The sequence below is a fragment of the Natrix helvetica genome (genome assembly GCF_964273705.1).
Source record: "Natrix helvetica genome assembly, chromosome: 2".
NCBI lineage: Eukaryota > Metazoa > Chordata > Lepidosauria > Squamata > Natricidae > Natrix > Natrix helvetica.
The window spans coordinates 27,111,973-27,129,363 of NC_138552.1; the positions used below are offsets into that span (position 1 = coordinate 27,111,973).

At 40.5% G+C, this 17,391-nt stretch overlaps 1 protein-coding gene across 2 annotated transcripts in view; it reads right to left on the bottom strand.

Moving 5' to 3' along the window:
- Positions 1-1,216: 1,216 nt before the first annotated feature.
- The window catches only part of LOC309385800 (chondroitin sulfate proteoglycan 4-like), a 54,494-nt gene continuing 38,319 nt past the window's right edge, over positions 1,217-17,391 (bottom strand). Inside the window, exons 7-11 of one of the 2 annotated variants that reach the window (XR_014174287.1) lie at positions 17,056-17,187; positions 11,109-11,281; positions 8,974-9,157; positions 1,795-4,133; positions 1,217-1,717 (exon numbers count right to left, since the gene is read on the bottom strand). Coding sequence is in view for 1 of the 2 variants with exons in the window: in XM_081940524.1 (XP_081796650.1) it covers positions 2,101-4,133; positions 8,974-9,157; positions 11,109-11,281; positions 17,056-17,187 (2,522 nt within the window). In the remaining variant the exon portion in view is untranslated. Of the gene's footprint in view, positions 1,718-1,779; positions 4,134-8,973; positions 9,158-11,108; positions 11,282-17,055; positions 17,188-17,391 lie in introns of those variants that run through there. The other variant, XM_081940524.1, reaches the window with a different exon arrangement.

Here is a 17,391-nt window from a genome sequence, read left to right on the forward strand (position 1 = left end):
GCAAGCCTCCCAAACCCTCTGCATGTCCATTTTTCCAAAGTGGGTGGGGTTTTGGTAGGCCAAAAATGCTGTATTCAGTGTATAAGACGCACCTAGATTTCCACCCTCTTTTTTGAGGGAAAAAGGTATGTCTTATACTCCGAAAAATAGGGTATTTATTACTGTACAGATCACAGGTTTTCCTTTTAAGGAAATGTGTTGAATTTGACGTTAAAGGAAATTATTTTCAATACAAAATATGTAAATATCTCAAAAAAACAACAACCTACCATTACTGTGCTGATGTGCAAATGGCCCCCTCTAAAAGGCAATAAGAGGCATTTGATGAGATACTTCTGTATGTAACAGCACAATGTTCCTTAATATTTTTTCCATGAAAAACAGTGATAAAGTTAAAAGACAGAATTTCTGCTGAGGCTCTAATATACCATCTGCTAAATTCCAAGCAACTATTTTCGCAACCCAGTGAGAATTTCTGGCCCTGGCATTGTAATATACAAGAAAATATGATTTCTTACACAAAACCATACGATAATTTGGAAGACTGGCTGGCAGCCACACAGATTTGCCCTGAGGATCAGATGAACACATTTTAAAAACAACATATAGGAAAAAAATATACAATCAATTTTTATCGTTAAGAAGTATAAATAGGAAAATAAATTAATGTTCACATTAGCATTAGTTTTTAGCAAACACAGCATTAATGTTCATATTACCAAGAGCTTTGCAATCAATATCAATTACTCAACAGACTACAGAGGGTTTTTTTTTTGCTCAGTTAAACACAAGTCAAAGTAGCAGAAGCTTGCCTTAACACAGGGGTGTCCATGGCTGGCTGGGGAATTCTGGGAGTTGAAGTCCACAAGTCTTAAAATTCCCAAGTTTGGACACCCCTGCCTTAACATTTACCTTCAAATTATAGAAGGGTCCAAAGGACCTGATAAAATTAGCAGTCTGTCCTATGTCTGAGAAAAAGAACATTTTTTTTAAAAAAAGGTAGTAGACTCAGAATATGAGAGAACATACATTACTGGTATTAAATTTTAGTTTTAAAGGACACGAATGACTATAAAAATAGAGTGTTGAGCTATTAATCACCAAATAAAACCCGAGATTTAAAACATACAAGCAAACCATGAGTGCTGGCTACCAGTTTGGTCAGCTTCAAAAAAGAGTGGGAACAATTTATGATTTCCAACCATATAGAATAATGGAAATATACATTTGTGTATGTACGATGCAATATTGTTTGTTACCTACCTTTTATTTATTATTTAAATAAAATTTGGTCAAGAGCATTCTGATTGCAAAAACAAAATAAATAAAACAAGTTCCCCATATGGAAACAAGCTCTTCTCTCTACAACTTCCTGTCTTTTTACAACTACCTTTCAGTATTAATCTCCAGTGGCATAGTGATTAACAGCAATAGCAATAGCACTTAAGACTTATATATTGCTTCACAGTGCTTTACAACCCTCTCTAAGCAGTTTATAAAGTCAGCACATTGCCCCCAACAATCTGGCTTCCGACTCTGAAGGATAGATAAGAAGGCTGAGCTGATCAGGATTGAACTCTGACGGTGGGCAGTTAGCCTGCAATACTGCATTCTAATCACTGCACCACCGTGGCTTAAATTTATCATTAATTTTAGCATTCTATCACATTAAAAATTTCAATTTGCCAACAAATTTACAGAAGTCCACAAGCAGCACCTATTTATTTTATTTATTTATTTATTTAATTAGACTTGTTAGCCGCTCCCTCTCCACGAAGGGACTCGGGGCGGCACCTAATGGGGCATCTGTTGTATATTTCATTCACTTCTCTTACTTTCATTGCAACCAACATAATTGGACCCAGATTATTTGATTGTGACCCTATGAAGCTTACCGTTGTCCTCTCCTCTCCTCTCCTTTTTTGCCGTCTCCAAATCAGGAGTCGATTCCTGGCAACTGCCTAGACAAACCCTTGAAGTTTTCTTAGCAATATTTCAAAAGTGGATTGACTTATGGATAATTAATTAATCATACAACAACTAAAGAATTAAAGAGGCGCAGCACAAGGTTGAACATTCTTTACTGATTTCAATGGTATATTATACCCAGTATTGATTGCATTTCAATGTTGGGTGGGTTTTTCGACAGTGCTGAATAATTTCTGGGTCAAGGCTGGACCAGTTGCTTTGCAGAAGACTTACAGCTGGTTCTGGAGTAGCTGGCATTGGATGAGACTGCTCCCGCTGGAGGGACATGAATGGTAAAACAGATGTTTTGTCGGTGCTTTTTAAGAGAGGGGTCACTGTGACAGTAGGTATTGTTAAGCTCCTCTCTGCAGAAAAGCTTGAACTGTTGTGAATTACTGGTGGCTGTTCTAAAATAAGAGGTTTTGCCCTCTTTGATCTATGGCACATTAAGAAGATACAAAGAACAATGGCAATTATAATGAATAAACCAGTCACAGAAGAAAGGGGTACGATGATGATCAACCAGTTCCTGCTGCTCAATGTCTGAAACCAGGGGCTTTCAGACTGTGTTTTTAATGTGGTCACAGCCCAAACAGATATGCCTCTAGTATTATCTTCATCGTACTGTCTATCTTTCTGATGCTCCCAATGGTTTTGGTCAGGCCTAAAAGTCTGTGCTGGTATCTCGGTGTGTGTACCATGCTTTGGAATAAACAGATGTTCATTTTCTATAATGTAAGTTTCTAAAGTGTCAGCAATAGTTAAAAGGGGCACTTCTGGAGTAAATGCCTGAACCGGTGAAGGATCCTGCACTATGACAAAGTGGAACTTGCCAACGGCAGGCTGAACATTTTCTGCTCTAAGTATAAAGGAAAAGGAATCATTTAATACATCAGTATTTGTCATATTAGCACTGGTTTCAAGGAAAACAGCACCCATGTCAATGTCCCTTTTTGTGAAGAGAACCAGGTTCTTACTTTCAGCGTTACTCAATGACCTCCTTGAAAGACTTCCATAAACTGGTGACATTAGGACTTCAAACTGTGGATTGCTTTTTGTCATGTTGGCTAACTGTGTAGCATCCAAATGACGTGTGTTGAGCTGGTAAGACATCCTGTTGGGAATGGTCACGTTAAGGGCCATTTGCAAAAGAGGTTGTACTAAGATCTTCAGAACTTGTCCTGTTAGATTACTGTCTGATGTGAATACAGCAAATTCTAACGTATCGCCAAAAGCAGTGAAGTCTGTCATACAGTACAACAGTCTTGCTTTATGTATATCTCTTTGGTGAAATGTAGTCACCTGTTCATTCTCAATCAGAAGACTCCCATATCTAAAAGGCTTTGTGACTTCAAACCTGATTTCAGAGCTCTTCCCATTTGTTGTGGCCGAAAGGTGGACATTTGTAATAGCAACTCTGTCCTGTCCCTGGGGAAGAACCACTTCGGTTAAGTTAATCAATGTGATGGACACCGGTATCACATCAAGCTGAAAGAGTTTATACTGTGGACGGTGCTGCCCGTCGGTCACACTAAAATAGAAAACCCCTGAGAAAGGGCTCCCATCTTGTACAAACCAAACGCTACCATCATTAATATCAGCTTGTGTGAAATTTTTTATAGACTCGTTCAAATGAGTCCACAGTGCTAAATGTCCATTTTGGGGATCAGTTATTATGGTATATTTAATCTCTTCTGGTGAGTTATCCAAATCTTCAACGTTTAGGTTATCTTGTCCTAGAACTGTTCGATCTCCTTGCAAAACATTCAAACATAGCAGTTTTGACTTTAGTTTTGGAACCTGGTCATTCACGGGTACAACAGTAATATTAAATGCCTCTTCTAAAACATCAATGTTGGGCTTCACAGTAGACTTGCTTTTTTCATTCAGCCACACAGCAAAGGTAAAGTAATCGGTGAGTGATTCAGAGTCATCGTGAACATAGATAATTCCAAATTTGTTAATGATATACTGGGAGAAATGGGGCTTGTCTCTAGTAATATTTCGTTCTCCCACAACAATTCTGCCATGTTGAGGCAATGCTATGACTTCATACCACACTTCAAATGAAGAACGCTGTGTCTGGGGTAATTTAGAGAGTAGGTTTGAGCCATCCAGCTTAGTTTTGTCAATTAAAACTTTGCCTCCTTCCCGGACAACAACACCTGCAAAAGAAAAAAAACCCAATCCCTTTCAATAGAAAATTTGGAGATTGAATCTTAAACATAATATTGTATGGAGACATCAAGCAATCCAACTGGAATTCTAAGGACAAGTCCTTGTGAGTAATTCCAGTGGACAGAAAATATTACAATACAATTTTTTTTTCTGAGTAAGAGCAGAATTAGTTCTGACAAATGATGGGAAATTACCATTTGAATAGAAGAAGAAAAAAGTTGCTATGGTTTGCAGAGGAATCAAATGGGAAAAGAACACATCTTTGCAGACAGTCTTCTGATAGGTAGGCAGATCTTACAATTAAAGCAGCCCCTTTTCTTCCCGTTGCAGTAAAAAAGCAAATGGGGTAAATGAAAATGGGAATGCAAATGGTGGCATTTCAGTGCCAGCTGGATTATTTAAAATATCCAAAGCTGGGTTGGCTCCAGAACTGGCAATCTTTTTCGCCCATGCAGACCAGGTGATGCACATTCTAGGAGACAGGAATAAGCTATCATAGTTCTATGCTACAACTGGGAAAAGTGGGAAATGCATGCAGGATGTGGCTTCAGGAATCTTTAACAGGAGCTCTATTTTGGGTTAAGTAAATGAGAAAGAGAAAAGGAAGAGGGACGTTTAGAATAGAAGAGTCACCATTCTTCTGAGCTGTAACTCTCCAGCCCCTCCCATAAAATGACTTGAGAATTTTATCCTAGAGGTTTTTTTCCTGCAAATTCCCCTGCAGGGTCCAGCCCATTTTCAGTCTCACTCTTTCTTTTCCAGCTTTTTGCCTTGTACCAAATTTGACTGTATTCCATTCAGTTTTGAGAGAGTTATCATAATCATAGATCCGTGATGGCGAACCTATGGCACCTGGGCCACAGGTGGCCCACAGAGCTCTCTCTGTGGGCACGTAAGCCGTCTGCCCAGTTCAGCTCTGCCACGCATGCGTGCAACAGCTCCCGCTGGCCAGATGGTTGTCGGGTCCCTGCCACACATGCACAGGGGGAGGGGCAAGTGCGGGGCTGCGCGCATGCACGGGGGGTGGGGCACATGCGGGAGGTGAACATCAGTGGTGGGATTCAGCCAGTTCGCACCACTTCGGGAGAACCGGTTGTTAACATTCTGAGCACTTTGGTGAACTGGTTGTTGGAATAAATCATTAGGGCAGAGAACCGGTTGTTGAATTATTTGAATCCCACCACTGGTGCACATGCATGCACGGGGAGGCAGTGCGTGTGCAGGGGGGCTGTACGCACATGCAGGGGCCACGCATGCATGGGGCCAGGGCAATGTACAGGGGCTGCATGCACATTGCATTTTGGGGGTTTGGACGCGGGCACTTTGGCACTCAGTCTGGAAAACGTTAGCCATCACTGTCATAAATGGACAGGGTTCTGAATTCTTTTAACATACATTTCTTTTCAATACTGTATCCCACTGGGTTTCAAAGAACTGAAAGATGAGAAAACTGGCCTCCACACTGGATTGAGTTGCCAAATACTGCAACTTAAACTATCCAAGGAACCTCTTTAGACAAAACAGGATTGGGGGAATAAGTGTTTTGGCTTTGGAATGTCGGAGCTCAAGAATATATCAATCCCTTTCTGATTCAGTAGCCTGCAAGAGGTAATTTGCATAATTTGTGGAGTTAAAATCAGTTTGAATTCTATTAAAACAGCTATGGGGAAAAAAAACAGGTAGCCCTCAATGGGTTGTTAATATATTATTGAATTAATATATTGCATGAAATTACCTCAAGACAATTTGGATGGAACATCTATGCATACTATTCAATCAGATCTCAATCTCCAAAGGGATTGAGCCAAATGGTGTATTGCCTCCCACTCTATTTAAATTTTTTTATATAAATGGCATAGTAGCTTTCTAATTAGAATGCCATGCCTTTCAGTTACCTCAGAAGCTGCAGACCATTTAGTTTTATGATAGTAAGGGACCTATTGAAGAAAGTACATGTTCTCTAACCTGGTAATAAAACTTCTCCGGTGAGGGAAACCAAAGCAGAAAACACAAGAGAACTCCATTTACCAAAATAGTTCAGGAGACAATTAATCCTAGAGATTTGAGAGATCTCAAGGATGAAAGTTCCAGCAGGTTTCTGCCCTGAAGCTTCATTTAGGTGATCATCAAAGTTGAGTGTGTTATTATTTTGCTTTTATAAATTAGATTCCATTTTCAATTAATATATCCTGCCCACAATCTGAATGATAGGGAAGCCTAGCAATATTGTTTTTAAAAAAATCCAGAAACATGCGATATATAAATGGAATTCAAGTGAAACAGATCAAATAGTTTATATCTTTAGGAAATTATATTTTATTCTTTCTTTTCTTTTAGATCTAGTATAGAAAAAAACATTAAAAGCATAACTCAGCAAATGTTTTATGGTTTCCTTATGTACAATTATAAAGACTAGCATTATTTAAGTGACATTGAGTTGAGCCCAATGCTGGTGACTGTGTGGGTAGAGTCACTCAATCTGTCTCCAATGATAATCCATAACTCTTCCAAGAAAATACTATTAACCTTTTTCACCTGTCCATCAATTTTATTGTGAGGATTCTAGGTCACTGTAAAATGTACATGTTTTGTTTCAAACTCTTCCATGCCCAATGAAGCAAAGATGTCATCCATTAAGGCCAGATTTCAGTTACAGATTTACAATACTCGCCTAAACTAATACTTTCCAGATTATCATTTCTAACTCTTCCAGGTGGTTTAGTTCATGCTGGGGGGAAAAGCAGTTGAAGAGGATATGCACAAAAATGTGAGCACTCTTCTTAGCCTTTGAAATTTTGAGTCGGAATTAAAGGTGCAGTTAAGGATGTGTCAGACCTGGAAGCCACACTTTGGAGATATAAGAGAATAACTCCTTATCATTTTAGAAGTGTGATGGTGAACCTATGGCACCTGTGCCACAGGTGGCACACGGAGCCATTTCTGAGGGCACGCAAGGCGTTGCCATCAGCTCCAGCGAGCATGCACGCACTGGCCATCTGATTTTTGGCTGGTTTTCTCCATCTGGAGGCTTCAGGAGGCTTTCTTGAAACCTGGGGAGGGCGAAAAACCGCCAACACGCAAACCAAAAGTTTGGGAATTGACTTCCAGTTTGCGCATTGGGCTGTTTTTCATCTTCCGGAGACTTCAGGGAAGCCTCCTAAAGCCTCTGGAGGTAGAAAAACGGCCTAACGGGTAACCCGGAAGTCAGTTCCCGAAATTCCGGTTTGCATGTTGGGCTGTTTTTCGCCCAATCCAGGCTCCTAGAAAGCCTCTGGAGCCCGGAGAGGGCACAAAATAGACCTACTGAGCCCACAGGTAGTCAGAAAATGGGCTGTTACTGGCCTCCAGAGGGCCCCCTGGGGAGGAGGCTGTTTTCACCCTCCCCAGGCTGTAAGAAAGCCATGTGTGCATGCACAGGGCAGCGGGGGGGGGTGGCGGCGTGTGCATGGCGCCGGGGGGGGAATAAATTATGGGGTGGGCATGCCAGTGCGCGCGATAGCACGCACACACATGCTTTAGGCACCTGAAGCGAAAAAGGTTTGCCATCACTGTCTTAGAAGATGGGTAGACTAGCTAGGTTTATTACCCACCTAATCGTCTGTGTACAGTCTGAATGTGCTTTAGCACAATACAATGTTTTACCCTATTCGGCCTACTAGGAGGATAGTATCATTATTAATAGTCGTGTCTTTTTGTTTAGAAGAAGTTGAATCAGTAGGCCATACATTACTTTGAGGTTTATTCTGCATCATACTCAATTTATATAGCTCCTTTTTATATAAAACTAGATGGTAACCTGGTGTTGCCCGGGTATTTATCTATCTGAGTGGTGGGATTCAAAATGTTTTTACTACTGGTTCTGTGGGCGTGGCTTGGTGGGTGTGGTGTGACCTGGTGGGCGTGGCTTGATGGGTGTGGCAGGGAAATGTTACTGCAAAATCCCCATTTCCTCCTGATCAGCTGGGACTTGGGAGGCAGAGAATAGATGGGGGCAGGTCCAGTCAGAGGTGGTATTTACCAGTTCTCCAAACTACTCAAAATTTCCACTACTGGTTCTCCAGAACCGGTTAGAATACTACCTGAATACCACCTCTGATTTATCCAAATCCTGTACTAGATAGTAATGGCGATTTCAAGTGGCAACATAAGTGCAGTATGGGCTGTCCTCCTTCCTTCCATTAACGTTGCCACAATTCCTGAAGAGGCGATGGCAAGAGGAACTTCTACCTGAGCCCTGATTTTGGTAACAATTAAATTAGTTAAAAATGTTTTCCCTGTGTCTCCAGAAGCATCAAGAAAAATAATACTTGTTGTTTTGCTAGCTGATCCCTGATCATTTGTCCTCAAGAATAATCAAAGCCTTATTAAAAATGTCCGGACCAAACGTAATTTCTAATGTTGGATTTTCCCCCTTACCAGAGGAAGCCCCCTTGTGAAGCCGTTACCATGGCGATTCCACTGCCCTGTACAGTAGAAGCCATTTTAAGGCACAACAGGCTGTATCTTAACAGAACACACACCCTGAGGGGTGTTAAGGGTGTCTTACTCCCACAGTATTTTTTTCCAGATTAGTCATCTGTGTACAACATTTGATTGCAATTGCTCAAGTGTTCCAGAGTTATGCTGGAACAAACACACACACACACACCCTATTCTATTCTTTTCACAGAGCCATTTTATATATCTATAGATCCAGGAAAAAGAACACAGAAAGTACAAATTATACCTCTTTTATCAGACCAAAATATACAGTTTCTGTAAAGAAAATCTATCCAACTTTAGTTTCTGCAAAGATCATCATATAATATGTGATTCCACATAACTTACCTGTGTTGGCAAACAGCTGACTGCTCTGATTATGTGCTCTAATTTCATACGATATATTAATATGGAACACCTGCAGTCCCAGAGCAGCTGGTGGAGAAGAGACCGTAAATGTAAAATAATCTTGTGTACGCCAATCAACTGATTGTTTGTCTGAATGCTCGTAGATGACCAATCCTTTATCCACCTGTACAGAGGAAAAAATGCTGAACTTGCTGGCAGTGAAAACATTTACAAATACATTTTTATTTAAAGCTTTTGTTTAGTAAGAATCAGTGGTGGGATTCAGCCAGTTTGCACCTATTCGGGAGAACAGGTTAACTTTCTAAATAGTTTGGAGAACCGCTTGTTGGAAGAAATCTCATTTTGCTTTTTTTCCACTTGACAGGGCTAATCCTGTAAGGAAGGCAGGAAGGAAACATTTTGGTGTTGTTTCAAGCCTAATCTTTATTGCCCTGCTTACAGAAACTGCCTCTCCAGTTAACCCTTATTACATTGTAACAGCTAAGGCAAAGCACCCATCGACGTGAGTGATGTTGAGTTGGCCACACCCACCCAGTCGCATGACCACTGAGCCACGCCTACCCAGGTGGTCATTAGGGCAGAGAACCAGTTGTTAAATTATTTGAATCCCACCACTGGTAAGAATGAATGTTTCACATCTTAATCAAAACTTGGTGTTAAAATCTATAAACCTGTACAAGTGCTGTAGGTACTCCAGAACCATACTCAGTTTTAAGACTGCAATCACAATTACCTTGAAACAGATTTAATCTAAGTGATGTGTGTTTACAAAGCTCAGAGATTAATTTAAGATTTCCTTAAACAATCACAATAAAAACATTTGCCAATTATGGTTAGAGAAGGCAAAAATCTGAGAATGAATGTTTTTGAGTTTTACAGAAGGTAAAATTGGATGTGATAAGCAGTTATTTCACTGCGTCTTCAGGGAATAATTGGGATGATGGGTGTTATTATTGTTGTTGTTACTGTTATTATTGCTAAAAAAAATCTTTTCCAGCACTTCCTGGATCGGCAACTTTGGTTTGATATCTATGCTGCAAACTTTTAGATAGATGATAGATAGATAGATAGATAGATAGATAGATAGATAGATAGATAGATAGATAGATAGATAGATAGATAGATAGATAGATGATAGATAGATGATAGATAGATAGATAGATAGATAGATGATAGATAGATGATAGATAGATAGATAGATAGATAGATAGATAGATAGATAGATAGATAAATAGATAGATAGATAAAACAGATTGTCAGGGTTCCGACACCCTAATTAAATCATGAGCCTCAAGCCAAGCTTCAAAAGAAATCCAGTTATTTATTAGGAGCTTCATGTTGGCACAATCAGGTCATGAATGCTTCATGAGTTGATAGAGATAGAGATAGCAATAGAGTGATAGAGAGATATTTTAATGACCCTGTAATTCCCTGCATCCAGTTCGAGACGGGGTGACTGCACCCAGAGAGAGAAATATCTGCTGCTACCTAGGATTGAACTCACAGCTCCAGACTGTGAGGTGAGACTTCACCTCTAGGCCACCACGCTGCTCAGACTGAAGTGGTATATAAATGCTATAAAACTATCTGGGACAGGCCTGCTGGTGAATATTTAGTAAAAACAGATATTATGTACAGACCTATTGATATGGGTCTCATAATTACATTTAACTTCATTTCCTATTATATAAATGTGGCTCACAACAAATTCAAGTTTCATTTCTAAATTGTTGGCTTACTTCTCCTAAACCTTTCAGTCCCTTTCCTAAGTTTAAGTGGGATTCGTTTGTATCCCACCTTTATCATTTTTGCAACTAAGCTGAGGAGGCAAATGTATTCAACACATCTTCCTCCTATTTTTTCCACTGCCTCTCAGCCCAACCCCTTTTCAAGCATTAATCAATATTGACAGTAGCCGCCAAACCCACTCCACAGTAAGGCTTTTCATAGTACTGTCTTGAGCTACTGACCATTTTGAATGTTAAAAGAAATATCTCCAAACATTTTCATATTTCATCTAAATGTCATTCTAAGAAAGATTAGGCTTTAAGATTATGAAGAAATATTTGTAAATGAGGCATGCTTCCAGTTTCCTAAGGTAGATGAACACTTACCATAGATTGTGTAAAACTTGAAATATCCTGTACGTTATTTTCGGAAAATACACATACCAGTCTTCCAAGTTTGGGGGAATTTGCAATTGTAAAAACAATTGTTCTGTTTTCTACCTCAACCACATCATTGGTGACAGCCTTCAGATTGTAGGATGTAATTGGTTTCCTGGAACCTGAATAATTATAATAATAGCGCAAAAGGGGATAATATTGTCAATACAGTTTATGATCTTCTTTAATCCTGAACTGTCTGCCTTGAGCAATTGAATCATTCAAAAGCAGTGCAATCCTCTAAACATTCATCGAGAGGTATTTTCAACCAAATGTATAATTTAAAATGAGGATCTCATAACAAAACATTATCCTGTACGGAAGCTCTTTGCACCCAGACATCTAGTATGCCAAAGAGAACACACACACGCACACTCCGAGCTTGACCTTATCTAGCTTGGAAAGCTACTATGTAAATATTTTCCAATCACAGTGCTGTGCAAGGAAAGACTTGGCACAGTCTCTGAAATTCACGGCCAGATCTTCATACTTCTGAAACGAATGAAGGAACAAATGAATTATTTCCTGCAAAAACCCGCTCCCCTTTCACTCCTCTTTTATTTCCTATGGGAGGGGCCATTCACCATGCACCTGTGGCTTTACTCCCAAGTTGACCCTGATTTCTTAGCTGTTCTTTTCTTCTGGAAGCTTTGAGCATGTGCAAACTGGGAACAGGCTCCAGCTGTTCCTCTGCCTCACTGCTGTCTAGATCCGAAGGCAGCTGAGAACTGCCAGATGGCCTTGGCCCTATCTCTGCCTCCGATGCAGAGACCTAATCTGAGCCTTCCCCAGCCTCCAGGACTGGCCCATGTTCCTCCCCAACCTCATCACTGCCTGACTCCGCTGGAGGGCCATCACACACACACACACACACACACACACACACACACACACACACATACACACAAGCTATCATCCAATTCCCTCATTTATACTTTATGGCCTGGGAAACACCAAACAGCCTGTCAGTCTCCCTTTCGTGACCCCAGAGCCTCTCTGATGTAAGTGGAACTATTTTTGGTATTTCGGACATTAGATGGGGATGGACACCTAAATGGGCACCTAAAATTCTCTTCCAAAATAGGGCTGTTTCTCTCCTTTCTCAGCAGAGGTATTGACATGCTATGCAACGTGCTATTCTAATGTAGGCCTTGTGCTGACAGAGGTTGTGCCCTACAATTTGAAATGGTATGGTATGTATTTTCTGCTCTTTGACCCAGCTCTTTATGAATGATCAAAACAATCCTCTGTTATTTTACAAAGATCAACCTGGCCAGAGTTTAAAGGAATTAGATCAACCAAAGGGTTTTTAAGCAATGTTCTTACACTCTTTCACTGAATGCAAAGGGTGAAATCAAACATGATCTAAAATCAAATAACAACACCGTTCCAAAAACTTATGAACCACCACCATGTACAATTTCATATGCTGCTAACATTTACATGTGTATTTATTTAGATAAAAAGTAAATGTTCTAAACTGTATGCTCAGCAGGTAGCAATAATGGAACGGATCAAAAAGATTAACAAGGAACTCATCCAAGCTTGGAGAAAAGACAGTAAAAACAAAGAAAGATTTTTAAAAACCCAATTTTCTAACAAGGACATTTGGCAAGAATTTTTTTAAAAAACAAAACAGCAATTATTGCATTGTCTAAATAAATTCTGCTCAGTTAGTTTTGCTTTTATATGGAGAATTGGTGGAACAAGCATAGCCCACTTCTCCAAACAAAGGGTTTCTGAGTCCCTGGCTAGGAATTGTTGCAGGCCAGCCAAGAGTATTGGCTGTCTGGTTCATGTTATTTATATCTCTCTATTTTTACTTATTATTGGATTCCTTCATTTTACAGACTTTCAGGGTCCATTGGTCAATTTGACTCTAAGTGGCATACAATGAAGCAATAAAATACTGTAAAAATAACCAACGGAACTCAAATATTGTACAGGAATATTATAAATAACATTACATTCATTCTCTCTCAAATGCTGTTCGAAACTATTATAAGTTTATAATAGTTTCCAAATGTGAGCAGTAAATATACCAATTTTATCTCTGGAAGGAAGGAATTCCATAGGAGGGAGTTCTTGCAGAAATTGCAAAATGCCTCTGTCCTTTTCTGCTATATTTCTTGGAGTTGGGTGAGGGATTCCGTTTGAAAGTATGCCATATAACTTAGCTCAAAGTTATGAAAGATATTAAAGTAGCATCTTGAATTGCACCTAGAAATGAATTGGCTGTCAGTGCAGTTCCTATAGCTGTGATGGCGAACCTATGGCATGCATGCCAAAGATGGCACGCAGAACCCTCTCTGCGGGCACACAAGCTGTAACCCCAGCTCAGCTCCACCACGCATGTGTGCGTGCCTCCTGCTGGCCAGTTGATTTTTGTGCTCTTCCGTGCATGGGGGGGGCAGGGCGCATCCGGGAGAAGCACATGCATGGGCAGGGGAGCGCGGGAGAGCCTGGGGGACAGCACCCCCCAGTCCCCCATTTTTGGTCCCAGGCGGCTTCAGGGAGGTCTGCTAGGCCCAAAACGGGCCACGGGGGGAGGGATGTCACACGCACATGCACGCTTTCAGCACGCGATGACAAAAACGTTAGTCATCACTGTCCTATAGTACTGATGCTAAATAGTCATCTTGAAAAGTTCAATGCAGTTCCGTCTATAGTATATTGTAGTAATCCAACTATAAATTAATGACAGCGTGAGTGGACTGTTGTTGCCTACTCTAGAAATGGTCACAAGGGGCATTCCAGCCAAAAATGGTCGAAATATTATCTGGCCAGGCTTCACTTAGTTTAGTTTACTTTATTGTCATTGCACATCATACAACGAAGTTAAATGCCATCTTCAGTGTACATTATAACTATAAAAATAAAAACACAAACACACATCCTTCACATTCTATGAAATTGAAAACCCGATATTGCATTAATATTGCACTATACCGTAGAATTCAATATAGCTCCAACAAGAGATCCATACTTGTCAGACTCTTTAGATCAGTGATGGCGAACCTTTTTTGGCTCGTGTGCCAAAAGCAGGGGGAGCGCAGGGGGGGGGGGGCGTGTGTGGGCGTGCCACACCCATAATGCTATGAGCACGACCTCAGCGTGCATGTGCGCATGACCAGCGCTCCCGCTCATTTTTGGCATGCTTTTTTCACCCTCCCCAGGCTCCAGGTGCTTTATAGGAGCCTGGGAGGGCGAAAACAGCCTCCCACTCCCCATAGGCCCTCTGGAGGCTTCAGGAGCTTCCCTGAAGCCTCTGAAGCATGAAAAACCGGCCCTACAGGCAAACCGGAAGTTACTTCCGATTTGCTCATAGGGGCGGTTTTAGCCCTCCGGAGCCTTCAGGGGTCTTCAGGAGACTTCCCTGAAGGCTCCGGAGGGCTAAAATCGCCCCTACGAGCAACTCAGAAGTACATTCCCAAACCTCTGGTTTGCCTGTAAGGCCGGTTTTCCGAAAAATGGCCTCAAAAGAAGGCCGAAGTCAGGTGGCCAGCGCGCGCATCATGCCATCACGGCTTTAGATAGACCAAACCGGAAAATCCAGACTAGATATCCACAGACTATATTTTATTGAGATTTTCTATAATCTTGCAAATGTGATTGTGCTGTTCCTCCCCTTTCTTCTCAGTGAATTAGGGAGATGTTGCCTGAACTGCTTCCAAATATTTCCTGGATCTTAAAGAATGTTTCAACCCTCTTTGTCCAGGTAACAGTGCTTGAGTATTTTTTTTTTTCAAAAACATCTCCCTTACTTTCTATAACACCAGAGTTTTCTCAGGGAGTTAAAGTTGGCATTGTTCCATATTGAACCGGCTTCTGGATTAGAAGCCACTCTGTCTTGCTTGGGTTAAATCACAATGTTGCTTTCCACTCAGATCCTTACCGCCTCCAGACATCAAGCCAAAACTTACACCACTTCTCTCAATTGGTGTAAGGTAGAGGTGTATCTGTCATCCTGTATCTCAACACACTGAATGTCTCCAACAACAGGTTGAGACAGATGAAAGTCAAACCTTGTTGTTGTTAGTTGCAAAGTCCTGTCCGACACATCGCGACCGTATGGACAACGTTCCTCCAGACTTTCCTGTCTTCTACCATCCTCTGGAGTCCATTTAAGCTCAAACCTTGTTGTAGCTCTTATTATAGCATCCTAAAGTTCTTTATAGGTTGGAACCAACTGCTGAAGAAAATAAAGCCAGCAAAGTCCAGGTTTTTGTTACTAACATCGCTCTGTCTCATCTGGATTTAATTTGAGCTTGTTCCCTCTCTCATCCAGCTCATTACTGACATAATATAGCAATATTCAAGGGTTCTGGTAATTCAGATAAATAAATCATAATCTTTGTTGTGTTCCAAGCGTATCAACCAGCAGATGGTGCTGTCCCAAGTGCCTCTGATTGGTCCAGACGCGCCTGCCAACTGGCGGGAGAATTACTGTTGTTCTATTGGTTCCCCGTCTGACAGCTATCCGTATAAATAGCTGTCAGACCGGATTTGCTCTGTTCTGTTCTGTCAGGAGTTCTTGCTAATAAACAGTTAACGGTTCTGTAGCCTCCTCAGTTATTGTTGCCTCCGAACACACAAAAAAAAATTATTCAGTGACTTTGGGCCAATCACTTTCTCTTAATTTAACCTCATAAACATGTTATGAGACTAAAAGGAAGGTCAGCTTGCCAGCTTGAATAAGATAAGCAGCCAATAATAAACAAATTGTTGGGAAGCTCAGAAGATTATGTATGACAGAATGTTTTCATGTTTTAAAACACCCTTTAAAAATACCAGTTTTCCTTAGTTCTCGATTATGAATGTCAACTTTGGGGGAAATGTTGGCATAAAGGAACAAGACTCACCCTTTCAAAATGTACAATGCCTAGCTTGCTTATAATTAATTTCACTTCCTATGAACATTCTTGTAAAAAAATATGCCTCAAGGCGTTTTTGTGACCAAATGTCAAAATGAGGATCAAAAGCATTAAGCCATGTGTCAAATATGAATCACAAATCGCAATTTGCCACTGAAGTTGCTAAACATGTTTTTCTACCGGTAGCACATCTGTACTGCTGAAATAGTTTCCTGGCAGTTTTAATCCAGAAATGACATAAAGTAGGTTCACATAATTTTAAAAAATAAGCAGTACATTGTTGTTGTTGTTAGCTGCAAAGTTGTGTACGACCGATCGCAGCCCCATGGACAACATTCCTACAGGCCTTCCTGTCCTCTACCATCCTCTGGAGTCCATTTAAGATCACGCCTACTGCTTCGGTGATTCCATCCAGCCATCTCATTCTCTGTCGTCCCCTTCTTCTTTTACCCTCAATTGTTCCCAGCATTGGGCTCTTCTCCAGTGAGTCCTTCCTTCTCATTAGGTGGCCAAAGTATTTGAGTTTCATCTTCAAGATCTGGCCATCTAAAGAGCAGCCAGGGTTGATTTCCTCCAGGATTGACCGGTTTGATCATCTTGCAGTCCAAGGGACTCATAGGAGTCTTCTCCAGCACCAGAGTTCAAAGGCCTCAATTTTTTGGCACTCAGCCTTTCTTATAGTCCAATTTTCACACCCATACATTGCAACTGGGAAAACCATAGCCTTGACTATACACACTTTTGTTGGCAGGGTGATTCTCTGTTTTTTAGTATGCTGTCTAGATTTGCCAAAGTTTTCCTCCCCAGGAGCAAGCATCTTTTAATTTCTTGGCTGCAGTCCCCATGTGCTGTGATTTGGGAGCAGTATATACACACACTGCCTAATCCTGATTTAGGATCAAGTTGGACATAATTGCATTTTGGAATTCCCGGTATTGTTTTCTTTTTCAAAAAGAATAAGTTAAATATTGACCAATCATCTTATTGTTTATTCCAAATCAATTAAGAATACAAAGCCTTACCTGGAAAAATTTCTAACCCATTATTATTTTCAAGACGAATAACCAAATTTCGAGCTGTGATGCTAAATATCTGACGCGGTGCAAAGTTTATACCATCTGTAACTTGAAAACTGAAACCTCCAGACATTGATCCTAAAGGAAAGCAGGGATATAGTCATTAAACAACAGCAATAATAATAATAATAAACATGTAGCAATCAGCATGCAACAAAATAAATACATTAATTAAATTTAAATAAAGAATGATTATTTAAACCAGAAGAATTAGTTCTTCAATGCAGGCTTTTTGTACTGATAACCAACTTTGGGTCGACAAATTATTTCTGAAAGTAGATC